General features: G+C 35.1%; 2 protein-coding genes across 2 annotated transcripts in view; both read right to left on the reverse strand.

Annotated features, from left to right (window-relative positions):
- Positions 1-5,775: 5,775 nt before the first annotated feature.
- LOC118273628 (uncharacterized) lies at positions 5,776-21,330 on the reverse strand. The gene is made up of 14 exons (XM_035590685.2): positions 21,061-21,330; positions 18,218-18,374; positions 17,724-17,853; positions 17,232-17,363; positions 16,857-16,967; positions 15,922-16,027; positions 14,930-15,079; positions 12,564-12,710; positions 8,713-8,869; positions 7,509-7,638; positions 7,098-7,229; positions 6,711-6,821; positions 6,486-6,591; positions 5,776-6,007 (listed from the first exon to the last, which is right to left on the reverse strand). Exons 1-14 carry the CDS (start codon positions 21,197-21,199, stop codon positions 5,856-5,858), a joined length of 1,860 nt encoding a protein of 619 aa, XP_035446578.2. The 5' UTR covers positions 21,200-21,330; the 3' UTR covers positions 5,776-5,855.
- Positions 21,331-25,090: 3,760 nt separating this feature from the next.
- Positions 25,091-27,996, reverse strand: part of LOC118273160 (cAMP-dependent protein kinase catalytic subunit 3) — a 42,759-nt gene continuing 39,853 nt past the window's right edge. Inside the window, exon 7 of the mRNA XM_035589978.2 lies at positions 25,091-27,992. Within this exon, the coding sequence (XP_035445871.1) occupies positions 27,867-27,992 (126 nt within the window). The 3' untranslated portion in view covers positions 25,091-27,866. The remainder of the gene's footprint in view (positions 27,993-27,996) is intronic.

The following is a 27,996-nucleotide window of genomic DNA, read 5'->3' on the forward strand; positions in this document are numbered from 1 at the left end:
TTACCCAATATCCATGGAATCACAGTTTGGATTGTCAATTGGACATAGAGTAAATACGAATAAAAGTAAATAGGGCCCGTTGATTGGTGAACACAGTTTCATTCACAATCAACCGCTACTTACTTACTCGTATATTTTATTTAAAAGACACTGGCTCCAATTTTATTATTGCAAGCTTTTATTTGGTAATCTTTTTTTTTTTTTTTTTTTTTCTCTGTGTTCATTTGCGATCAGTCACCGACTATGAGCAAATTTGTTAAGCGCGTTGTAGAATGCCGAGTGTGCCTCCCAGCGGAGACAGCTACTCATTATAGACAACTAGACCTGGTCTGGTCCTAGGATCAAGTGCCGTTTTAATCGGGTTTTATGCCTGGCATGTATTAACTGGACTGCTAGATTATTTGGATGATGTTCCAGCCTCCTTTTGTATGTCTCAGTATTGTGTAGGATTTCTTCCTTTACAGTACTGATTTGCAGGTTCCCGTGTATCTCAGCATTTGTCACAAACCATGGTACACTTGTTATCGATCTTAGAATAACATTTTGTAGTCGCTGTAGGATGTTTATATTGGAGTCGCTTGCGCTTCCCCACAATTGGACACCATACATCCAGCTTGGTCTTAGTATGCATTTGTAGATCAGGAGTTTATTATCTACAGAGAGTTTGGAGTTTCGTCCCATTAACCAATACAGGTTTTTGTAGCGGATGTTAAGCTCATCTCTTTTACTTTTTATGTGGTTCTTCCAAGTCATTCGACGGTCCAAATGCATACCGAGGTATCGTGCGCTGTCGCTGTGGGTTAAGTTTTTGCTGTCGAGAGTGACTGGTGGGCAGTTACCGCGTCTCAGGGTAAATGTTACATGCACCGATTTGTTGGCACTAGCTTTTATCCTCCATTTATTTAACCAGATGCTAATCTCATCAAGACCCTTTTGTAGCGTTTCCGATGCAGCAACTGGATCTCTATTCCTGGCTAGAATGGCTGTGTCATCAGCGTATGTGGCGGTTATTGCTCCTGGTACTTCTGGTAGATCCGCTGTATATATAGTGTACAACAGTGGACCAAGTATAGACCCTTGGGGGACACCAGCACCGATGCCATGAAACGACGATGTGGAGCTACCCTCTTTGACTTGGAACATTCTTTGTGACAAGTACGACGCCAGTAGTAGGTAGTAGCTATGAGGAATACTACGTTTGATTTTATAGAGCAACCCACTGTGCCAGACTCTGTCAAATGCTTGCTGGATGTCAAGTTATGCCGATGAGCAGTATTCCTTCTCCTCAAACGCATTCCTTATCTCATTGCAGACTCGGTGTACTTGCTCGATTGTGGAATGTTGTTGTCTGAATCCAAACTGATGATCTGGTATTGTGTGATTGCTAGCAAGTATGGGCAATATTTTCTCAAACAACTTGGATAGGATGGGCAACAAGCTGATCGGCCGATACGAGGTAACTTCATGAGCTGGTTTTCCCAGCTTGTGGATCATTATTATTTGAGAAATTTTCCACAGACGTGGAAAATACTGCACACGCAGGATGCCATTAAAGAGAGTTGTTAAAAAGGTTACTGCTTTTTTTGGTAGTTCTCTTAGTATCTCCTTTGTTATCAAGTCAAAACCGGGCGCCTTTTTGTCCTTAAGACTCTTTATTATTCTCGACACCTCCGGAGTTGTAGTTGGTTTTGGTGGTAAGTCCAGCTGCAACGGTTGGCAGAGGGTATCCTCAACGCTCCTCTCAAAATCAACATCGCTACTTTCATTGGGAGTAAATACTTTAGCGAGATGATCGGCAAAAGCGTTTGCTTTCTGCTGTTGCGTTCTTGCCCACGCATTCAAAGACGATCTTATAGGCGGTTTTGGTACTTGAGGTTGGTCCAATGTCCTCGTAAATTTCCAGAGCTAATAGTTTGTGGTTGCAGTGGGTGTCAGTGACTCTAGCTTTGACTGCAAGGTTTCCTCAAGAGTACGTCTTATCTCGACCTTAAGATTTGCAGACGCTTTATTCAGAGCAGTTTTGTCCATTGGATGCCTTGTCAGATGCCAAACTCTTCTTAGACGACGTTTCTCAAGGATCTGTTGCTTAATTTGAAAGGGTTGATTTGTGGAGACATTATTATTTTTCAGTTCAGGAGTACATTTCCAGCAAGCTTCCTGTATGAGAGATGTTATATATTTGGCGGCTTCCTCGATGTTGTCTGGTGTTTTAAGTGCCACGTTTAGCTGGATATTTGCCTCAATGTACTCACGGAATGCCTGCCAGTCTGTTCGTTTATTGCTGAGTGTGACTTGTGTCTCATATTCTATCAGTGTTGTACTGGCTGTAAGGAACACTGGCGTGTGGTCAGAAGAACTGTCAAGACAGGACTCAGCTTTAAAATAATGCCTCGAGAGCCCACCTACAATAAAGAAGTCTAGGAGGTCAGGCACCTTGTTTGGATCTGTAGGCCAATAAGTCGGTTCAGAAGCCGATATTGCAGTCAAGTGGTTACTGTCAATGCTGTTCTTTAACTGGCGGCCTCTGGTTGTAATAAGCCTAGATCCCCAATGGCTGTGCTTAGCGTTCCAGTCGCCACCGGCAAGAAATCGTTGTCCAAGAGTCGCGAAGTACTGGTTGAACATAAGCTGGTCTATTTTGTGTTTGGGCGGACATTAGATAGAAGATAAGTTGAAATATCCACACTTGTCCGTAACAGCGACTGTTGTAGCTTGAAGGTAATCAGCTTTAAATTCGGGCATTAAGTGGCGTTTTATGGACTTTCGAATTATAACAGCTGTCCCCGCATGTCCGGTTCCATCTGAGTGGTTTGTAAGATATGTGTGGCAACCGTCAAATTTGATGTTACTGGAACTGGTACAGTGTGTTTCCGAGACAAGAACTATATCAAGCTTATGTTTATTTATTAGTATTTGCATTTCATCTCTATTTGGCGCAAGACCATTTATGTTCCAAGTTGCTATCTTTAAGGCATTTATTTTGTCATCTTGTTGATTAGGGTCGTCAAGAGACCTATCATGGTGCTCATTTGTTGGAAGAGTAGATCGAATTTTTCTGATTGTTTTAAGAGTATTTTTTCTATAGAATTACTCAATAAGTAATCCTGTTGGTTGTCAGAAGAATCTCTTCGGATTCTTACAGCCTTCAATTTTTCTGAGTATAATTCCTTGCCAACATTTTCTTTGCCAGGTTGGTTAGTCTTTGTCTCTGTGGGTGTTGTCACTTTTGTGCTCTGTTTGTCTATTTGTGTTCTATGAGTGGGTCTGGATGTTTTACGCGATAAAATTTCTCTATAGACTTCACAACCTTTATAATTGGCTGGATGAGGTCCCTGGCACAATGCGCACATAGCGGGAGTGTTTCGATCGACCTTTGGACACTCCGATGTTTTGTGGGACTGAGCGCATTTTACACATCGATAGGGCCTCATACAATAATTTTTTGTATGCCCATACTGCTGGCATCTTTGGCACTGTACTATGGACTTTTTCTTTCTGGGATCTTCTATGACAACAGCTTGGTGGTAAATGTATTTTATTTCTTTACAGGCCTTATTATTTGGACCTAGCATCAGATTGACAAAGAAAGTAAAAGTTGGCTTTTTGTCAGAGCCATATTTAGAATTTATGATTTCGCCTACAACGACATTGCCAGTTAATTCGATTTCCTCTTTTATTGCACTAGGTGGTGTAGAGTGATGTAAGTTTCTAATGACAATTCTATAACACCTGTCTTCTTTTGTATTAAACGTATGGCCAATTAAATGATGTTCCCGTACCAGTTTAATTAACTTTTTATAGGTTTCAATTGTTGCACTGCTAACTCGTATTTGATTTTTATTAACTACCTTGTAGGTGAAGTCATTTTGTTCGGTAACAGTTCTCAATAATTCTGTGAGCTTGTTGACATCTTTAACTCCATAGAGTACTATTGGGGGCGGTTTCGATGGCTTTTTTGTTCAACAGCGTCATCACTGCCAGTTAGGTCGATATGAAGATCTTTAAACCTATTTGAGGTTGATATTTCAGGTGAACTATCAGACAATTTCTTTCTTTTTGCACCTCTTGTTGTGGGTATTTGTTGCCAATCTGGAGGCTGTGTACTGATGTTGCTATCACCAGTAAACGTAACTTGGCTGGTCTGGGGTGGCACAGTAGCGGCAGTATCATTTGCTTTGTTTCCCAATGAAGCGCTTCTTGGTCTCGCCATAAACAAGGCAGGATGAAATGCTTGCTGTATAAATTTTTTCTTTGAAGTACCATTATCTGCTTTAGAAGCCTGGTTATTTGCTCCTGGACAGTCTTCAGTATCAGGTTTCTCAGGTTGAGAGGAAATATGTTTATGTTTGTTATTTTCCATAGTATTCCCACGAGTAGGGTCGATTTAAACAGGTCACACACAGGGTGACGCCCATTCCTGTGTGAAGGCACTTTACAACAATGTGAGCCAGGTCCATTGAGGTTGGCGCTAGGAACTGGAATCCCTCCAGCCATTCATCCTATCGGCGCAGTCCTCACCTTAGGATTGGGGTAATTTTATATGGAGTTGTCTTCCCCTTGGTCCGGGCAATGAAGTCAAGACCCCCAGCCTCACGAGACATGACCGCAAGAGCCGGGTTGTTGGGGTCATTTCCTACCTTCAACAAGGACAAGCTTGTTAGGCTTGCTTGATCGGGTTATTTACCGCCGCCCAAGACTCGGCGTTGTCGCTCTTTTAGCGGGGACACGTGTAGGGTGAGTCTAGGAATAGATGGTAAATCCTACGGACGCGAGCAACCTGATCCCCCTTTTTGTAATCGAATTTAAATGTTAATGCTCATTTCAGTTATTTAATCTGTGATGACGGTGTAATGTAGCAGTGGGTACATAATATTTTAAAGATATTCTGCATGTATATTAACCAGGAGACGCATCACCTGATGGTAAGCAATCGACACCTTCTTTGTTGTCCTTGACAATGACTCTTCAAGACTTTTTCTCATCTCTTATAAGATTAAATTTTTAGACAAAAATGTCCACCATGCAATAGATATTTTGAAAGTTTTTGGGTAATAATCTGCCCGTATTTCAATCAGCCAGTCACACCAGTAAGTTTTTCTTTAAAGTGTGTCACTTCCTAATCCAAAACCACATAAATATTCCACTCCTCTATTTCTATTTCGCAACTAACATAGCCCATTTATCCGAACACTGGACTAAAGGCAATAAAACAAATCTTAATAGTGCTTTAACTGGCTTTATTGTTCATCTTTCAACGTTGTCATAATCTTGTAATTGCGGGCGTTTGTTTAAGTGTCTAATTAGCTAATTATACGCCTATTCTTGCTCTTCACTTTATGACTGTAGGGATAGCATCATTAAACGTAACCTTAACATCATGATAATCATGTGTTCTTGTCTAATCATCACACATTTACATTTTTCATAACCAAGAAATCTTCCTTATTGTTCCAATTACAATTTCATGTCACTATTACATTTTGGCCCCCAAAAGGCCGACAACGCACTTATCACACCTCTCGTGTCCATAGGCGGCGGCGATTGCTTACCATCAGGTGATCCGTCTGCACGTTTACCGGCTTATACCATAAAAATATGTTAGAGGAATATTAATATCTGTCTTATGAGCAGATATAGATATTAATTAGGTACGTAATATATCTGTCAATATATTTCATAATTTAGACTCTACTACATACTACTACTACTACTACTACTACACATTATCTATTACTGTTTTTATAGTTGATTTCATAAAAATAAAACGGCGCAGTATAGTTTTCTCGAATTATTTTAATCAAATCACATAAGTTTTTTCATAAATCGTACATAATAATATTAGGTACTGTAATACTCTAATCCACAGTTAATTGCCTAAAAGATCCCTGGACTCCGATCATATCTTCTGTTGTTTTCTCTTTACCCGGACGCTTGCTTTCATCCGTCCCAAACGCCATATCTTCATCAAACCAATCTCCATATTGATCTGCTTTCTTGAGCCAATAATCTGAAAAAATAGCAGCAGTAATATATATAAGTGGTCATGTCACAATAACACCCAAGGCACAGCAGAGTTTGTACACTCCTGTGAAAAGTACACGAGCAAGCTTGCCTATTCTAAAATTTTAAAAGAACAACACATAATACGCAGGCGCTAAATTATAAATAAAAACACGTGAGTTCGTGATATGAATTCTCTATAAAACTGTTCACTCTTTGTAGCAAAACGCGCATTATATTAATGCTATGACTAGATGACTGCGGTTGACGCGGTACCTAACCGATTGCCATGCAACGTGCAGCGGGTTCCCGTACGGAGTAACTCTTTGCCTGATCCACAAATTGTTGTTTCGAGTCTGGGTGTCATGTGTATATGAAATTGTATGTTTGTAAACACACCCACAACACAGGAGCGACGGCTAGTGTGGAACAAAGTTTAAAAAAAAATTAAGAAAATACGACGAGCGTAAAACAAAAATGTTTACCTATTATCTCCTGTTTGCTCCCTCCCTGTCCGCCATACTCCGCAGGTAATATTTCAGGAGGAACGTAATTATGCAGTGCGCTCAAATCCTTGCTGTGTATGAAGAGCTGAAAGAATAAGGCCATTTATCAGACATATATGAAGTTAACGGAAAATCGCCTTTATGGAAATTAAAATAAAAGCTATTGAAATATAAGTTTTTTTATTTTTATTTACCTATACTTACTTTTTTCCTATGTTTCTCGTTGAGAAGTTTTTTCACCAACGTAAATAATTTCTCCAAAATTGACAAGCTGTTTATGATGTGTAAACTTTTCAGTCTTAGTGGTGAGGCATCCTGGAAAATAAATGAATTTGGTACTAAAAGGTCCGATACTGTAACAATTTTACCGGCTCATACGATAAAAAAAAAATAAAACAATTTGAAAGGAGTTGACTTCGACTGTTTTGTTTACCACGTAATACCACATTGTGAAAAAAAAAATAATTACATGTTTTGTGACCTTTCAAGTAAAAGTATCTTTATATTGATGTATATTTCAGGGTCTCAGTGATCAGGTCAATGACCTAAGCGGTGATATCAAGTAGTCTCAACAATACTGTAGATATATACCTGTCCAGCAATCACCAGCTTCTTCAGTAGGGTCGGCGTCATCCCCATAATGTGAGCCATGGTGATTCCCTCAATGTCCATCACATGTATGGTGCCGTTCACCATAAATGCGTCATCTTCTAAATACATAATCTGTAAATGAAAACTTTTCTACATTTAAACTGGTAAATTTTTGAAGGAGGGAGGGAGACAGAGTTATTTCGCTCTCTTTTATTTGTCTCTGCGTCACCCAAAAGTTTAAGTAACTGGTTTAAAATGACCATGAAGTTAATATCTATGAATAACCTTTTGTTAAGAAGTGTAAATAAAATTGGTATAGCTGTAAGTTTCATAAAAGAGACTATGGTCTGTATACTCGTAACTTTAACAAGTGATTACAATTAAATAGCAATACTTTTGAACCAAACTAACCTGTTGAAAAAGATGTGCACAAGAAAAGACGTCGGTTGGATGAATCTCGCTCGGATCGTAGAGGCTGGGTTTGATGAGGACCACACGAGGGGACAACGGGGTCGCCAGCTTCGGTAATATTAAAGCAGCCCTGTAATAACAAAACAAAATCTTTCGTGAGACATACCCAATTAATTATTATGTTATCGGCTTACTCACGTAACTGTTTGACGAGGAACTCGACTAGGTTCTAGGCATGCTAGAGGCTCATATACCGCGAGCCTTCCGCGACATACGAAGTCGAGTTCCTCGTCAAACAGTGACATGAGTAAGCCGATAACATAATAATAACAAAAACTATTTCTACCTACTGCAGGACTTTATTTTTTTAAAGGACCACTTTTAAGTCTGTCGTACGCGCTAAGGCTGCTGTGATTACATAGTCCTTTCCATTTTGATTTTGTATGATTATGTCTCGCCTCATGTATACGTATACAAATAATTGTGACTATGTATCCCCTATCTTACACGTAGCCGGATAATTGGATAATTTACTAGATACGTAAAGGTTATAGATAAAGGTTGCGAATTTATTTTTAAACTATTCATATATTTATATAATTAACAGAATTCGCCGATTATCAGTGTAATTTCTATACATTGACTTTTCTATACACACAGTTGGACTAGCGTTTAGTGTTTACATGTAATGTGTCTAAGAGGGCAGGTGACCTATCAACGATAACTCTGTAATATCTAAATGTAATACTTTTATCTAAAAATTCCATTACATAGTGTGTTTGAGTGACATTGGCATTATTCTACATAGTTTGATGATAAGAGTACCTAAGCAAAATATTGTAATTTTATAGAAATAAAAATTATTTCTAGTGTTACCACTCAAACCTGAATTCAGGACAAACAAGTTTTGCTGGACCTAAACTAGTTCTATATGCAATAGAATTATCTGGTATAATTAGATCATTATAAGCTCGACAGGATAACAGGCACTTCGACGCTTTTCAGTCACGATTGATAAACAACCTTCTTCTTCAATCCCTACAAACAGAAACAAGATCCCCGCTCAGAGGGGCTCCGTCATATCGAATTGTAAATCTAAGCTTCACAGTAACATGTACAATTTTATTAAGCCCAGGTAAAATTCATATGTTCTTGAAATCAAATCTGGCCGGTAACATACAGACATAATAAATCATTCACTTACCCAGTCTGCACTAAATATTTAAACCGTGGGTCAGTATGTCTGAACTTAAACAAGTCAGGCGATACTGTTCTTAAGGAATAGTACAGATCTAACTTCTGCTTGGCTCGATCCAAATTATGCTTGGTTCCTCTCAGGAATGCAGCTAACCATTGATCATCTAAAAACGCAAAATTATTTGATGTAGAAATATCGAAGTAATTGGAGTAGGCCTATGTTCAGCAGTAGACGTCTTGTGACTGATATGATGATGATGGAATTCAGTTTATTTTTGTGTCTCTACATTACTTATGGTCCGAGATCCCAGAGCTGTCAGACATATGTTATTTTTACAAGCATTTAACCTTCGGCTTACAGTAGTCTTGTATGTACTTTTTAATGTCTGAATGTTTGTAAAGCTGGCCGAGTGACACCAGCGCAGGTACCAGGTGAGAAAGGTGACTAAAAATTAGACTAACTTAACTTATTTTTTTATGTCTGATTTTTATATATGTTTTGTAGAATATTAATCTGAAATCATATTAAAAAAATCAGACACTTTCCATGGACCAAAACTTTTGTCAGACGCTTTAAAGCTGTAAGAAAAATAAATGAACTTAATTTATTTTTTAATGTCTGATTTTTTTATATGCTATTAAGATAACTATTACAATGTCATATTTAATTAGTCAGACAAATTGCATGGACCAAACTTCCCCTAAATACCAAAATTACTCAACCATGTGTATGAACGCGAGAGCACTATGCACATGCGCTTCAGACTAAAATATCTTAATATTTTAAAAAACTTACTACGTTTAATATGAATATTTATAGATAAAGAAAAAAATATAATTTAAAAAACAATTATTTATTAAAAAAAAATGCATAAACAGGCAAAAACAAATCATTTCTGAGCAGCTGTCTTTTAAAGAAAATAACATTTATTTTATCTATTACTAATAATAAAACTGTAGCCTTCTACAGTGCAGGAAAATGTCAACATCAGCAAAAAAAATTGCATAAACAGGCAAAAACAAACTATTTCTGAGCAGCTGTCTTTTAAAGAAAATAACATTTATTTTATCTATTACTAATAATAAAACTGTTGCCTTCTACAGTGCAGGAAAATGTCAACATCAGCAAAAAAAAATTGCATAAACAGGCAAAAACAAACTATTTCTGAGCAGCTGTCTTTTAAAGAAAATAACATTTATTTTATCTATTACTAATAATAAAACTGTTGCCTTCTACAGTGCAGGAAAATGTCAACAGCAGCAAAAAAAAATTGCATAAACAGGCAAAAACAAACTATTTCTGAGCAGCTGTCTTTTAAAGAAAATAACATTTATTTTATATATACACACACACACAACGTCACGCCTTTTATCCCCGAAGGGGTAAGCAGAGGTGCAATTACGGCACGTAATGCCGCTGTACAATGTACACCCACTTTTCACCATTTGTGTTATAAGTCCCATGTAATAGGGGGTGAGCCTATTGCCATATACTGGACACAATTCCAGACTCTGTGCTACTACAACAAAGTGATTTCATTACCCTATAACAATATGGTCGCAAAAACCCGAATATAGAAGTATGATGTATAGTAAAATAAAGCCAAGTGCGAGTCGGACTCGCCCATGAAGGGTTCCGTAGCAGCAGGTAGATTACATAATAAAAAAGTTATAAAATAACTTGCTTAGTATTTGTATGAACGACAAAGTTATATTTGCGTTTTTTGAAAATGTATTATTTCTTAAAAATACATACATATACATACATATCGTCACGCCCTTAATCCACGAAGGGGTAGGCAGAGGTGCATATTTCTTAAAAACTAATAATGATATCTCGTTAAAACCAATTTTCGTGTAAAATTTCCATTGAAATCTACAGCATATGTTTTTTTTAGATTTCTAACTCTCTTATTAATAAAGTTAGAGGGAGGCACTCATTTTTCCACTTTGGAAGTGTCTATCTGCCAAACGATTGGAAGATAGACTACAGAACCTTAATTGTGGTTCTGTTTTTCGCCATTTGGCTACGGAACCCTAAAAAGTGTGCACATAGTATATACACATACATGTGCAGTAGTACCTACAGTAATAGATTGTGAGTTTAAGAACGGGAACCGAGTTACCATGGATGTCTCACTCGGTCTGAAGCGCATGTGCATAGTGCTCTCGCGTTCATACACATGGTTGAGTAATTTTGGTATTTAGGGGAAGTTTGGTCCATGCAATTTGTCTGACTAATTATATATGACATTGTAATAGTTATCTTAATAGCATATAAAAAAACAGACATTAAAAAATAAATTAAGTTCATTTATTTTTCTTACAGCTTTAAAGCGTCTGACAAAAGTTTTGGGCCATGGAAAGTGTCTGATTTTTTTAATATGATTTCAGATTAATATTCTACAAAACATATATAAAAATCAGACATAAAAAAATAAGTTAAGTTAGTCTAATTTTTAGTCACCTTTCTCACCTGGTACCTGCGCTGGTGTCACTCGGCCAGCTTTACAAACATTCAGACATGAAAAAGTATATACAAGACTACTGTAAGCCGAAGGTTAAATGCTTGTAAAAATAACATATGTCTGACAGCTCTAGGATCTCGCTCTATTATAATCTATACTATGTGGTGTAATGCCTTACATCACGACTCGTGAGAGTCGGTATTCCACAATCCTCCCGCCCTGAGACCCTCAAGGAAGAGGAGGATCGCGTTCCCTATCGACGTATATTGTATTCCCTAAAACTTTAGTGAGGATGGTGGTTGTATGGATGGCTGCTAATGTATACAATAATATAGTACAATATATTACTTACAAGAGTATAAATAAAGTAGGAAGTATGTGAGTCAGTCTTTGTGCAGATATACCATAAACGGCCCATAAATTTCTTGTTGTTTCAAAATGTATAAATTGTATTTTTTGAAAAGAAGCACATTATTATTTGATTTTTTGAATAGATATGGGTGCCTAGTTATTTTTATTATTGCGTTTCTGTCATGGAGATAAATATCATCCGAATAAAATCAACTTCGCCATTCTTTGCTAAATATGGGAATCCCAATCTTAAGTGGTATAGGCACAACGATATAAACAAAAAATTCGTTTGAAAATATTATGTATAAAAAACAACGGTACGATTACACTCATTAAAATTACTTTAATTAAAGAACTCTACATAATCGTATTGTTACACGTCAATAAATAAATCTTATTATCTTGTCTTGTCTCGTGGATGCTCGAAGTTCATTTAACTAGGCTATAGGCATTCTCACCAAGAAAACGGACGGACTTCACTGACGGACAGACTGACAGACTATTATTTATTTGTTTACATTTTAAAAGTACTTTTTTATGGTCTGACTTTGAAGCATTGATCACGTGAGATAAGAATTATTTTAATGTGATATTATTACGTAAATATATTTTTGATGATAATAGTCAAATTATTATAAAAAAATTAGCAGCTCGAAGAGAAATTGACACATGGATAATAATGGTATTACATACTTTATGTATTTTAATTATATGAATAGATACGCAAAACAACTTTATACAACAATTTAAATAAAGTGTTTGTCTGTTCACTTTCTCTATAAATAATATTATAATATAATGAAATACATAATTTTCTTTGTATTATACATATCTCAATTTCTTAAAAGACTATCGTGGTGCCTCTGTCTGGTAGATACATACCTATATTTTTTTAAAAGTGCAATGACACTACAAAATGCTGTTACGCTTCCGATAAAAAATCAAACACTTCAAATGAAAAATAACTTTGTAATATTTCACGTACATTCAATGGACTTTAGACTAAAAAGTAATAAAAACAGAACTCAAAATAAATTACCTGTTCGAGCCCTCAAATGAGGCTGTTGACTGATCCATTCCTTTAATTCTTTCAATCCGTGTTCAAGTTTATTTGGCGTCTCGTACAATTCTAATGCAGCCTTTTCTTGCAAAGCAAGTGATAGAGGCCTCACTTGCATTTTGGTAAATTATATTTAAAAACTAGGCACAAGTGTAATTCATTTATTTTTATATTTATTTAAATCAAGGTTTTCATGAGATCTTACAAGCTTACACGCGTCTGGTTCCGATTCAGACCGCGGACGTAGTAAGCATTCACAACAAAATACTGATAATGACCCTGGGCGCTTACTGCCGCTTACATGTCGGGCAACTCATTCCTATCTTTAGGTATAGGTATCCACCACGGTCAAGACATTTCTTTATTATAAACATTCCCATATTAAGATTACACTATCGCCCTTACCTACATAAATCCTTACCTAAATAAAAATACATATCTAATCATTGAAATCCAAAAAGATCACGTTAGTACGTCAAGAGTTGGGTTTTTCTATTTCTATATCTTATATTAAGTTTTTTTTATACAATGGGGCCTAAATACTAGAAACTGTAAGACATGCTAAGTATACTAGATCAAAGAAAAGTTCAATATTAGGTATTAAGTTAGTAATTTACGTATAGAATAACTTTAATACAAATGATATCACAAACTATACTAATTAGTAAATAAAAATTAAGAATAACTATAACTAAAATATTTCCAACTTAAAAATGCCTTAAAAGAAATTAAAAAATAAATAAATAAATATATTAAGTATTTGATCTGTATCTTCTGGACAGCTATTAAAAGTTTGATGTCAAGTACACAATCCACAATAATATTTCATCCTGATATCGTAATCAGGTCATTTACTGACTGGAAGTAATTATTGTAATGCAACAACGAGTATTTATAAACAAATCATTAATTATGAATACTAAGTACCTATTACCTACTGACCTTCTGTTTATTACTGTTAATTTAAAGTAATATTTTTTTGTGATACTTATGTTAAAGGTTTATTTCCACTTAAAAGAAAAAAAAGACTTTAAACATGATGTATACAAGTTGTTACAGTAGGTATTATTATAATTTCTTAACATTTTTGTGCCGAACTTGTGCCACGTGTAATGTGTACTAATTATGTCTACTAATTGTTATCTTTAATCAAATGACTTTGAACCTTTGTATATAATATCTCATGACATTGTCCTCCCAAATCGGTTATTTATCATAGGTAATATTAATCCCTTAATCTTTTTTCTTTAATCTAAATATAACATGCATTATCACGCCGATTATTTCCCAAAGGGCAAATAGAGGTGCACGCACAAAAACTTTTCTTACGTAAAACCTACCAAAGAAATAATTAACGAAATCGGTTCAGCCGTAACAACTTTAATTTTTTAAATAAAAAAAAAAAAAATTACGAACCCCAATTCTCGCGTGAGATTTTTCAAAATGTGGGTTTCTCATGTTAACATGTTCAATTGTTAATATAAAGAGGAAAAAAAATATCGCTGACAGCTACTAAAATAAAACTTTAAACAATAGATTATTTAAATCGTCACGACTGCAATTCAAAAAAAAAGAATATCTACTCTAATTCAGTTTATGGAGAATCATGCGCAGTCACAAGAGAGATTATTGGATCCAACATGTCAAAAATGGTTTAATCCATGATTACACTAATTACCGAAGCCGGCGCCATCTGACACGATTGTACCAAAGAATCTGAAAACCGGGGAATCGAAGGGAAGGTGGGGAATCGTGAGAAAAGGTGTACACGTGTCTAATTTGATTGTTCTTCTATGCGACTTCTGCGTAGAATAATTACATTAGACAAGACAGACAGACAGAAGTGATTGGGATTTTGATTATTTCTCAAATAAAATATCTTTTCTCAAATAAAAGAGCCTAAGTTACTCCCTTGTACATCAGCTATCTGCCAATAGAAGTGCCGTCAAAATTGGTCCAGCTATTTCAGAGATTAGCCGGAACAAACAGACAGACAGACAAATATTTATTATAAAATATGTGATTTGAGTGTATGTATCGTACCTATGTACTATGTATATTAATATGCATGTAATAAAAAGTTATTTCAATATTACAAACAGACACTCCAATTTGATTTATTAGTCTAGATCTAGAGCCAGCTGTAACTATTACTAAAACTCTGCTTAGAGCAATGCAAAGGCGAAGAAGGAATTATTTCCTTACTGTAATTTGAAAGAATACCCTAAAATATTCATTTTGAATTTTGGCATATAATTTTTATAGAAATGAAAAACAACTTGTTGAAAAATAAAAATTTGTTTATTATTAAAAATAATGTAGAAAAGTAGAAAAATATAATTTTCAATCCACTTGGAGTTGTCTGAATGAGCCCTCGAGACCGAACATGTCTTCCGCAGTCTTGGGCTTGCCTGGTCGCTTTGACTCATCACTGCAGTACTGGTTGTCTTCATCAAGCCAATCACTGTATTCCTTCACCTTATTCCTCCAGTAATCTGAAAGTAGAAAACTGGTTAATAGACTCTTTATTTGTATAAAAGTAAAACATGTAAAACATGTTTTACAACAATTTTATCTCCTAAAAGTGTCTGGAAAAAAAAATTGCCTTCGCCATAAAGGTATAAAGCCCAGTACACACTATAGGTATTATGTACGTAAAGTTCGTTGTCCACGTGTTCAAAATATCTTTATTTGCCAACCATTTTCTTACAAAACAAAAATTCATAAAAAAAAACAAAACTCGTAATGACGTCAATGACGTTAATTTAAAATTTGGAATAATAAAAGAAGAGAACAAGGTCCATCAACAAATCCATTTAATTTTTTAATTCAAATGCTCAACCTCTTCATGTATGTATATAAATAAGTAGGTACATGTACAATATATCAATACTTATCATAATTTTAGTTTCTATATTAAGATCGTTTTAGTATGAGGTTAAAGGTCTACATATTTATATTATTTTAGGTATAACTTTTGCCCGTGGCTTTCCTTATGACGTCATCTATCATACCAATTTCATGGTGCAGCGATTTATGAATGATTGCGTCAGAAACCAAATTCTAGGAATTATAGGCGTAGTTAACGCTTACAAAATGCATTTATCATATTTATAATTATTGTCAGTGACTTAGTCACTGACAATTTATTATAAATGAGAATATTTCAATTATAAATCACACTGAAACTACTGAATGGATTTTGATGAAATTTTGTATACAGACAGGGTATGAACTGGTTGGGTGATGGGATACTTTTTATCCCGACGCAAGCTAGTATAAGATAATATCACTTTTCACCCATTACTACTATTTATATAATATTATTTCTTTTTACCTGTGATTGATTCAATTGTGCCGGCATTTCCACCATACTCCGCTGGCAACACATCTTTAGGAATGTATTTGTAGAGTGCGTCATAGTTCTTGTTATGGACGAACAACTGCAAAAGGGGTAATAATCGCTCTATTTTTATCTTAGTATTGACGTAATATGGTCATTACTCCTAAATAATTTTATACACATGCTGTAGGTATCATTATTTGCTTCAAATTTCTAATATACAGTATGAAGATCACTAATATGACTTAAATGAAACTACAAATATTACTAGTCCACAGAAGCATAATGCAATTAAATATATCAATGAACAGAGAAAAAAATCAAACAAAATAAATAATTAAATTAATCAAGTACATATTAAATTCTGTGTGAACAGCTCCATGTTCCTTGATCACCGAAGAGCTGTAATGTTGTAAGTTGTCTAGGAATTTTACGGAAATGTGGCGCGGCAGTTGCAATGCCGTATTTGTAAAGAGTGTTCAAATTAACTCAAAGAGAAAAATGCACTTACCTACTGGGCCTATTTTGCTCATTTTTCGTATATTGTCAGCCAAGATGATAACAAATATGTGGTTTAAATTAAGTCATAAGAGGTCTCCCCATACGGTATACAGCTGTTATACATTTATTTTTCAGATATAGTGCAAATATATTCAGCTATTGTTTGTTGTCTATCTTCCCTGAATCTCATAAATTGCGTAGCTACTAGATAATTAAGAGATAGCCTTCTGATTGCAGCTAACACAGTACAGTTAGGTACTGCCTTGTAGCTAGATGTTACCTAGTGCCTAGTGGCAATTATTTACACAGTAGGTAACTGTAATTACACAGTAACAACGAAACGTGTCGTTGGTTTTATTACCGCAGACGATAATATAACATAATACATAAATTGTAAGATCTATATAAAAAAGTATATAGTTACTTACTCTGTTTCTGTTTTTCTCATTTAACAATCCTTTCATTACGTTGAAGACCGTTTCAAAACCTGGAGGTGTGTTCAAGTAGTGTGTTCCTTTCATACGCATGGGCGATGCATCCTGAAATATATCATTAGACACATACATAAAACAGTAGTAATGATACAATCATAACAAGATTGACCCTAATTAACATTTAGGTAAGAATTTATAAAGAATAAATTAAATCGGGATTATTACAATATTGGTAATCAAATAAGGATAAATTAAGAGGATAGATCTACTAACAGATTATCTTCATATTTAGGTGAATAGTCAATTTATTACATTATTGTTTTTAAATCTAAGTAAGTAAACTCCATGGAAAAAAACAACTCATTGTACCTGTCCTAAGACCACCATCTTCTTCATGGTGACTGGCGTCATCTGCATGAAGTGCGCCATGGTTACTCCCTCCAAATCTAAGATGCTCTGGCCACCAGCCACTGTGGCATTGTCATCCTCCATCAACAGAATCTGAAATTAAGATATTATAATTTATTTTTAGAAGTTGTTTGTAGACACATAATATTTTTGATTAGAATTAGGTGTTCTTTTTTAAGGGATAAAGACGCCAAAGAGCAGTTCGTCTGCATGCATTGGAAACCACTGGGTTTAAAGAGTATTGACTCTTACCACCGTATTCAGAATCATTTAATGGTTACACCTACGTAACCCGCAGTTCTTAGCAATTGTTTTTGGAACAAATCTTTACTAAAGAATAGTTTAAGTAATACGAGTAATTAAATGTGTCTGAGTGCGGCAGTAACCGTTTTAGTTCTGAAGATCAACAATATTTTTATGTTTTACATATAAAAATTAATAATTATAGCGTACCCTCATCAACACGTTAGTGGCAGACATAATTTCTAAGATGTTGTACTTGTTGGGGTCGTACAGAGCCGGTCTGATGATTGACGTCTGTGGTGCGTCGGGACCCGGCGCCTTAGGTAGTATGATGAACACACTGGAAATGCAAAAATATTCGCAGCTATAATTGTAGAACTTTTAAATAAAATCACAAGCACTTGCAACTATGTAGACAACTGTATGTCAAAAATGATTACCTGGTGGTAAGCAATCACACATTTTCCGAGTTATATGTGCATTCTAAGATTATTTAGACACCACTGACAAACGGTGACGGTCAAAGCTTCTGCGTGCTAGAAGATGCAATCATTGGTCAGCCGTGACCACTGACGATGTAAAGCAATCAGACCACTAGAGAATTTCAAAGTGCGTCACCGGTCTTTTAAAGGGATCTTGGGATCTTTTAAAGATTCAATGGTCATCTGTTCAGAAATATCGTAACATAAGTATGATGATCTTACCCCATTTTGAGAATTTCTTCAAAGATTGGATCTGTGTGCCTAATACGGAAGAGTTCAGGTGCCGTGGTGCGGATAGAGTAGTAGAGGTCCAACTTCTCTTTCGTTCTCTCCAAACTGAACTTGCAACCACGGAGGAACGCCACCAGCCATTGGTCATCTGAAATAACATAACGAAAACTATATTAGGTACAGTTATTTATTTTTTGTGAAATAAAATCCTCGAAATCTGAAGATAACTGTGTTGTTGCTCTTGTTGTTGTTACGTGCTTTATTTATTTTACGTACTTAAAATTTACACCTTTAGGTAGTGCAGAGAATAGTGCTTTATGTGCTGATAAATAATTTTCACGTGGGAGAGTCATGCTCTAGCACAAATGATACTACGGCCTTACAGAATACCGGCGTGAAACCACTTTTACTCCAGTCTCTATAAGGCTTCCGCATGATCGAGGTGGTGGGTAACATCAAATGGTGAGCAATGAGCATTAATTATGTAAATCTCTTAGAGTAGGCATATTATAATTATCACCACAATCGGTGTGAAATCTAAATCTTCTAAAACAGCTAATACATAATTAAAAAACTTTATAATACCTAATACACCTACCTAATATAGATTCGTGTGTTGTGTTTATCTTACGTATTAATCAGATTATGTATTTAAAAAAACTTGGAATGGCATTGGAATAGATCGTCACGCTTCGTGCCTGTGCAAACCACGTGTCGAAAAATACTCATTGTTGTCCCATGTCAAAAATATTTTTTTGAATTATTTAACTAATGGAAAATAGAGAATAACTAGAATGTATGTAAATATATAAAGCTACCTATACATTTATATGAAGCATTTAGAATGTCTTGCTAAAATTTACGTTCCAGTAGACAAGGGTTTAAGCAATCATCATCATCAACTGCCCGAGAAAGCCTTGTGTTTTTTGGGGAGAAAACTAGGGAATGTGAGATTTTTACCTCACTAAAACCGTGGCACCTGTAAGGAGCACCGGATCTTTTAATAGGCCTGCTCCGGAACGGGAGCTCCAGGGCAGGTCTGAAGAAGAGGCCTACGCCTAATAATTATATAGGCCTCTAGAAAAGAGAGATTTGCCATAATGTTTTGGTCTTTTTGAGGAGCGAAAATCATCCAATGACTCCTCCCGCCTCGGGTGATGCAAACTATTAATAACTAAAAATCACCCCGTTCCTACTCCTGCTTCGACTCGGAGGCCCGGTAACGCGTTGTCCGCGACTCTGGGTTTCAAGCTTAGCTTGGCAAGCAGGTTAGAGATCTCAGTTTAAAAAGATTCCGTTTCTTAGCGCACCCGCGGGAAGAGCAGTGTGACAATGTGTGACGGCTCACACGGCTACAACAGTTACCTATACCTACATATTTTAATAATTTTAATTGTTTATATTAACTTTCATGAGACGTTCGCCATGTGTAAGAGCGATATCTCTAAACATTATTTAATTTATTTTATCATTGTACTAAGCTGTAATCTTTAAAACTACAATGTCACGCTTATTGGCAGAAATATAACAATCAAACCTTATTTATGGCTTTATTATTTTGATAGCTTTTAACCATGGGTTTGCCATGAAAACATTAGGCCCTTCTCCGTACTCCCAACTATTTGCATGCTTCAAAATATACCAATTTGGTTGTGTAAACAACGCCTAAAGTAGTTTATTTTTTTTAATTTATTAAAGGCCTTTGTCTTTCAGAGACAACATCGTCAAGTGCCATTAAAATCCCAATAACTTATAAAGAAACAACTAAATAACTACTAATGGTCTAACAGAATATTCTACAAACTTATGCTACGAACTTTACCTACACATCAATTTGTACAACATTTTTGCCTTATCACAAATAGAAGAAAAGAAAGAAAGAAAATAGTTTCAATAGCAAACAAACATTACAATATTTATTCGTTGTAGTATAGTTAAATACACCCGTAACGTCACGCCTTATATTCTTCGAATGGCAAAGGTACATATAAGTATGTAACATTCGATTTTCGTCAGTTATTTCTTAAGAATTGAATGACGTCTTCAAATATTTAATTGATTACATTTGTTAAAAATATGACTGTACCTAACGATTTGGTTAGTCACCAGTAACAAGTTACCGGAAATTTTAACTATATCTGATGGCCCTGGTTGCTTATCTAGTTTTTTAACTGAACTGAAATATATTTTATTGAAAAGTAATCCTCCACAATAATACAAAGTTTTACAAAAAGAATCTTTATCTTTTACTAGCTAGCCCAGCAAACTTCGTACCACGTCCAACATTTTGTCTCTCCTTTTAAAGCTTCCCTGGATTTCCACAAATAATTTAAGATTAAAATTTGTCTAATCGGTCCAGCCGAGTTCTCGAGTTTTAGCAAGACTAATGGAACAGCAAATAATTTTTATATACAGAGATGTACACAAATATCTACAAAAGGAAAATTAAGATGACACAGAGACATTTTACAATGTGACGTAAGACGAAGTAACTAATACATATTTAAAATTATTGTAAAACAAGGATGAAGCGAAGTTAACTGTCCAGTCAACACACGTACTTAGGTATCGTCATGGTTCACATGCAAACAGCAGTTCATGTATTTTGAAAATTACTGAACTACCTATCTACCTGGCTCTATAGGTCCCTAATTTAATCTCATTTTTACCTGGCACCTCTAAAACAAATTTATAAACCAACTTCTACGCGCAAATTTTGAAGAATATCATACAAAAATAACATTATAATGAATCGAATCAAAGTCTATAATAGATAAACCTATTGTTTATCAACATCCTACGTCGTAATAGTACGTAACGGTAATAGTGCTCACCTGTCCTGGCCTTCAAGTGTGGCTGCTTCGCCAACCAGTCCTTGATACTCTGCAGGTCATCCTTCAGCCTCTTCGGATCCTCATTCAGCTCCTCACGAGCCATCTTCTCTAAAGCAGGAGTCAGCGGCCTCACAGACATTTTGCCCAGAAACGTCCAACCAGACAAAGAACTAATACAACTCTACAACGATAAAATATCGAACGTGTGATAATTGTAATGGTATTAGATTAGCTATCTACCATTTAATCCACCTGGCAGTACTACACTTGTTGTTTCAATACCATTATCGGACTCTTAGCTTCACTCCGCCTTCGTGTAATCTACCTTTATCATTATTTTTATATTAGGTCTTGCTTGTAATAACTAAATTGTTATCAATCTCGAGTCCGATCTGACTAGTTTTATCCTTACATTCAAAAAGGGTGAGGCTTTATGATCATTGTAAAGTTTTTGAGTTTTACTTTGTGCTGTAAGATTGTATCGGGGATGTCCTCTAAACGATATTCGACTAATATCAGCGATACTTTCTGAATAGGTTACTTATTTCCTTGTCTGCTGGCATGACGACAAATTGTTATCATTTACGTAATAATACTTATTATACTTATTGGCGCATGGTAGTTAATACACAAAATATCACTTTCAATATCATTTCGTAGCCACATGAAAAGATAATATGAAGTGGTGATAGCCGAAATGTCCTCTATTGATTCATAAATAACACGGCTAGCCAGTGGCCACACGCGTATTTTATTAGAAAATATTTTATTACCTGATGAAAATTCAATGTACTGTTACAGCTAAGAATAGTTGAATCTATGAAATTATTATAGTTCTTATTGGAAACCTTTACGTTTCTTGGTAGTAGGGGGTATTACATAGACTTCTTAATAATTTAACAATCTATCGACGTTATTACTGAAAAACTCGACGTGATGATTTCACAATGCTCAGTTTGGTAGTTCGCCACTAACAAACGAACCTCGGAATAAATGCTTTAAGCTATTAGAATTATAATCATGTCAGGAGGTGCTGTATCCAATAAGTACAAATACTGCCGATCCGATGACATTTCCTACTCTTCACAAGTCACCTCAACGATAATCGACTAACACTTGAAAGACAGTTCTTTCAACCTGTATACCTTTAACTACGATCGCAAACCTTTTTTTTTAGAGGGGAAAGTCATTCAATGACTTCTCCCGCCTTGGGCGAGGTGAGAGGGAGTGTTTGAGACGCAGCCTCGGTAATCTGTTACTTTATCCGCACCTCCAGACGATCTCAAACTTTGCCCATTAGAATGGAGATTGTTTGAAATATCCTCATGATCCTTTTAGTGTTTACAGGAACCCAGCAACCGCAGGCTGCTGCCGTTGATAAAAATGGAATCTAGAAAAGTTTGTAAAGTCCTCAGTAGCAATCTACTCATGGCCTGGTGTTTGCCTAAATGAGACAAAGGCATAAGTTTATGTGTATAGTACTTAATTGTAGATATCTGCACTGTACACAACATTATAAGTCGACATAGACGTCTCAAGATATCAATTTGATAAGATATGCGTTCTGTCACCTGTACCTAGATGATAGATCGACTGCCTTTTATAGATAGAGCTGCTTTATTTTGTATAAATAGTACTCAAACTACTTGACTTCTCTGTTAATAAAACAAAGACTAGCTTTTGTATTGGATTCGCCATTTCCGGCCAAAATCAACTCCGGTTCCAAATTTCATAGCCGCGATTGAGTAACATGTCAATCACCCTACACCAAAAATTGTATTGTAGTTTGGGTAACTTGTGAACCTACTGTTCACTGGTACTGTTCATGCCTGTCTTAGGAACATGAATTGGCTGATATTTCTAGAATTAATAACACTAGAGTGGTTGCCATGGCAACAGCAAGAAATAATAATACACACAATAAACTGGTCAAAATTGAGTACATTGAATACTAGCTTTTGCCCGCGACTTCGTTCGCGTGGAATAGTGACTTCCGGCAAATTTTTGGTTTTAACCACATAGTTCCCGATCTCGCGGGATTTAAAAATGAGATGTGGAAGATATTCCAGGGAACTCTTCAAAAATCAACATAATGAGCTCTGCGTTTGAATTTAATAGATGTATACTCACTTAGGGCATTGAAAAAATTGTTTAAAAACGGACTTAAACTAACTTAAAACTAAAGAAAGCTACGAATTACGAATTTATAACAATTAAAAAAGAAACTATATTACAACCTATCCTCTATGCTATAATAACCAAACTTAAACTAAATAATTTAAAAGAAACGACTTAAATCTAATCTAATTATAAAAAAAATTAGACTTACAATTTTATTAAAAAAACTAACTACAGTAACTACTAATAATCGATATCAAACTAAACCTACGTTAAATAGTTTAACCAAAAAACCAGGAAAACCCAACAAATAAACTTATTAATTGACAAATACAACGAAACCAATTTAGAATATACGAAACAGCAGGACCACTACAGACAAATAATCGAATAGGCTCGACTGATAATACACTTTTTCTACGATAGTACCGAAGCGCTCGGCCGATACCCAACCAAATGAATGTAACGAAACCATAGCGCGATCTATTTCGATCCCAACGCCATCTATCGAGGATAAAGACAACTTGGATTATTTATTTATACTCCGTTCGGGCATTTTCTTTGTACTAAAAGTTTAATTATATTGATATTATTTTTTTCATACCTTTTTACTATTTATTTACATTTTTTCGATGAATTAAAACAATAACATGAACCGAAGTCGTGTAACGATCGACATAGAATTATCTATACTCCGTTCAGATGTCAATGCATACGCTTTGTACAATAAAATTCCCAGTTTTATTCATAGTTTGAGCCTGATTATTTTTTTCATACCTGTTATTAAAGAAAAACTATTTAGTTTAGCTTTTTATCGATAAATTTAAAACTAATAACATGATAGTCAGGCGAAGTCGTGTAACGATCGACAGGTAGAATTATTTATAAATAATTTATTTCTTATTTTTATTTTTTGATTTTTGAAATAAAAATATATCTATGTCCTTTCTAAGGTTCTAAACTATATCTGTACCAAATTTCAACCAAATCCGTCAAATAGTTGCGGAGATTAATGGTATAAGCATAGAATGTTCGACGTGATTCTTTAATTTGACATAACTTTTTTATTTATGAACCGATTGACATGAAACAAACACTAAATGTAAACTTAAGCATCCCACAATATATTCGTGAAAACCGCATCCAACTCGGATCAGCCGTTTCTGAGATTAGCGCGCACAGACGAACAGACAAACAGACAAACAGACAAACAGACAAAAAAAAAGTTAATTACATTTTTGGGTTCGACATCGACATAACAATAACCTCTGCTATTTTTTTTATTTTTATTTTCAATGTACAGACAGCACTTTTCTACGATTTTATTATATGTATAGATGAACATACTGCACACTTGTCTTCTCTATAATTTAAAATAGGCGTGATGTAATTTTTTGAAGCTCTTTGCACAATATGCAGCTCATTTCTATTTCGTTAGAGATTCAGTTTGTTTTTCATTTCAATTATTAATAGTTTCTATTTCGGAGAGAGTTTGTTGGCTCGCTGCAGATAGTAGTACGGTAATCAAAATCCCGACATTGTTTACACGTAATCATTTTTTATGTTTCTCTGTAGACTTTGTGTTTACAGTCTGTCGTTTTAGCATCAGAATGATTGAGTGTAAACAGTCTAGTGGTATTGTGAACTCATTTCAATTGTTTAAATGTCTAGGTAATGCTTTGTTGGGTTTTGAATCTCGACTGTAGTTTTTAAACTATAAATCCCGTCTGTGGTCTGTCTATAAATCCCGTACTTTTACCACTACTTGGTAAATAAATCTTATACTAAAGTGATAGAAATATGAGCTACCCGTTCACCAAATACCATCAAACTTGGTTCAGTAATTTTTGCGTTATATATTTAGAAATGATGACATACTTAAAAGAAAGTAATTGAAATCAAACACACCAAAGTTTAGACAACACATTTATTTTTGTGTATTTACAATTATACATTTTATCTACAACCCTGTTACATAAATATATGTTTTTAAATATAATTTACTAACCAGATCCAAGTATGGTAAAACCTAAAACGCTTTATTCCACTTTTGTACCATTGACGGATCTCATTTATAAGTGCAGTTATTTAGAAACTAGTAACCTATTTTATAGATGGCGGTGTTGAGCTATTGTGGTCAATAAGTATTGTGACCACAACTTCTTATAATTCTGTCTTAGTTATTCACAGTCCGTTATAGTAAGGTGATTCAGATATGAACTTTATTCTAAGGTCAAAAGCTTCTAATTTTCCACGTCCCTCATAATTAGATCTGGCGAGTAACATTTCGATTATTCTGTAATTACTGGCTGCATTGATTCTATGACACAATTGTTTCACAGTGAACAAACGTAAATAATTTATCTTTGTCAAGACTAAAAAGATCACAGAAAATACTGTATGGCCTGATATTACAGTAACGTGACAATAAATAGTAGATAACAACTACAGTGACATTTCATGCTTTAGTTTTCCTTTATAGTGTAAATATTGTGTGAGATCTTCTTTAGTAGCTTTTAAGCAAAAAAGGAATTAAGCAAATTGTCAGATTTAACTTATAAATAACGCATAAATCGATTAATTACACTAATAATAAAAAAGGTTCCAAACCTCACTCCTAGATGGCGCTACAAAACTCGTCTACAAACAATGTACTCGAGAAAATATATCGAATATTCAAATAATAATGACATTATATTTATTTTTATACAATAAAATTAAGGGGAAATACTATGACATACAAAATCACAAACATTATTTGCCAATAATGGCGACTTAATTAAATTCCTAACACTAACATTTGAACTAGAAAGCATTGGAAATGTAATGCATATACTTACAAATAAATATTTACATTTTACTAATTAAGCCTCTATGTAGACTTACTGAGGCATGTACATTACATGGGTACAGATGTACATACACGAGAACTAGATCCCACCCAAAACATAAATGTGAAAGGCTGCCAAGTTCGATAATATTGGAATGCTTCGCCTATAAAAGAAGTGAGATCTAAATAAGTACCAAGTTCCATACACAGACCTCAGTTAAAAATGATATAACAAGTTGGCAAGTTTTCACACACTTTGTTATAAACCTACTAAACGCAATGAGTCAAGTATATAATTTTCTATTAAAACTTGCCAAGTTATATCATTTTTAACTGAGGTCTGTGTATGGAACTTGGTACTTATTTAGATCTCACTTTTATAGGCGAAGCATTCCAATATTATCGAACTTGGCAGCCTTTCACATTTATGTTTTGGGTGGGATTTCATTTATTTTTGTAAGGTTTATTTTCTTTTTTTCTTATTTTACTTTACTTTGACTAAATACAAACCTTCGTAACGAATTTTACGGTACGACCATTGGAAGATATAGATAATTTTTTTGTTTTAGTTCCTTAGGGGTATGAATTTACACCTTCATTATTTTTAAAACCGACTCACACTTGGCCATTTTCAGATTTTTTCCTTTACCTTGACCTAAAGACCTACCTCCATGCCAAATTTCAAATCAATACGACCGTTGGAAGTGGTCTAGGTTTTTGATGAGTGAGTCAGTCAGTGAGTGTATAGTAAAAATAGCGATTTTCTGACGTCAATATCTCAAGACCTACAATAGGTACATTAATGAAATTTTTATTTTAGATAAGTAAGTAGATCTCGATAGATACTAGTAATTTCATATGCGTAGATAAAATAGATTTTGAGTTATAGGTGGGTCGAACTTGGCCCGAAATGGTTCGTGTAATATAACCCACGGCCGGTGTGTCGGTTTTTTGCTCGAACTTGGCGGACACACTGCCGTGTGTCTAGATTAAGGATGAAAATGTGCCTTAGGGCCTGGTTCACAAGGTCCAATTAAGTAAACATACTAACATATTATGTGTCAGTTAAAGTTAACAGTAACTTAATCACACATTGTGTACCAGGCCCTTATTACAATGATTCAATAGGTACGTAAACTTCACTAAGTACTTACATAAGTCGTCCCCCATAAATGCACACACAGGAAGTATTTAACGATATCAGACTGACCAAAGCCAATTTATGTATACAGAATACGATATAGGTAGTATGTTTTAGAAGTGATAGGAAGCTAGTTAATTTGACTATGAAACAGAAAGAAACAAAGTACAAATGAACGGACATTAAACATTTTGCATGTATCCGTGTATAATTCCTGAATAGGTACTAAGTTACATAAATTAATGTCTTCAATATTAACTAAACATTATGGTCGATATCTATCTGGTGCTCCAATTTTCGGTTTACCATTAAAAAGTAGTGCATGACTCAACACCGGAATGATTCTTCACCGTGATTTACTACTCGTTTAGTCTCCTCGTTTTGTTATTAATCCCTTGCCTTCAGTCAGGAATTTTTAGACCACTTGGCTCCAGCCAGTCGGCTTAACACAAGTATACAATCAAATAGGTTATTCATTTAATACATATTCACTCTACTCTACTCAAATACGGACGGTTTCCTATCGACTCTGCAAACACAATGCCGTTCTTGGCCTCATTTACTAACAACGATATCTACACTTAACTTAAGATGTTAAATATAATATGAAAAAATACTTTTCTAAGCAGTTTCATAAATATTACTAGGCCTGGTCTCCTCGCATCTGTTGCGATATTTACCTATAAGTTAACCCACCGACGACTCACGTTTGGGGCATCAAAAGTTAGCGAACAGTTTGAGTTCGTCGGAATCTAATGAGCGCACGGCCTTCCAGTCTGTCTCGGGGTACTCGTCGAAGTTGGAGGTGTCGCCCTCGTACGACACAGCCGGGATAATGGGAGGCTGT

Source organism: Spodoptera frugiperda, chromosome 1 (assembly GCF_023101765.2).
Source record: "Spodoptera frugiperda isolate SF20-4 chromosome 1, AGI-APGP_CSIRO_Sfru_2.0, whole genome shotgun sequence".
In the NCBI taxonomy this organism is placed as follows: domain Eukaryota; kingdom Metazoa; phylum Arthropoda; class Insecta; order Lepidoptera; family Noctuidae; genus Spodoptera; species Spodoptera frugiperda.

Excerpts from the sequence above, each read along its gene's own strand:
- LOC118273628 (XM_035590685.2), bottom strand. The coding sequence starts at position 21,199 with ATGTCTGTGAGGCCGCTGACTCCTGCTTTAGAGAAGATGGCTCGTGAG. Across the intron at positions 17,854-18,217 it reads GAAGAAATTCTCAAAATGGG|TGTGTTCATCATACTACCTA; the intron begins GTAAGATCATCA and ends TTGCATTTCCAG. Across the intron at positions 15,080-15,921 it reads CACAATTGAATCAATCACAG|ATTACTGGAGGAATAAGGTG; the intron begins GTAAAAAGAAAT and ends TTCTACTTTCAG.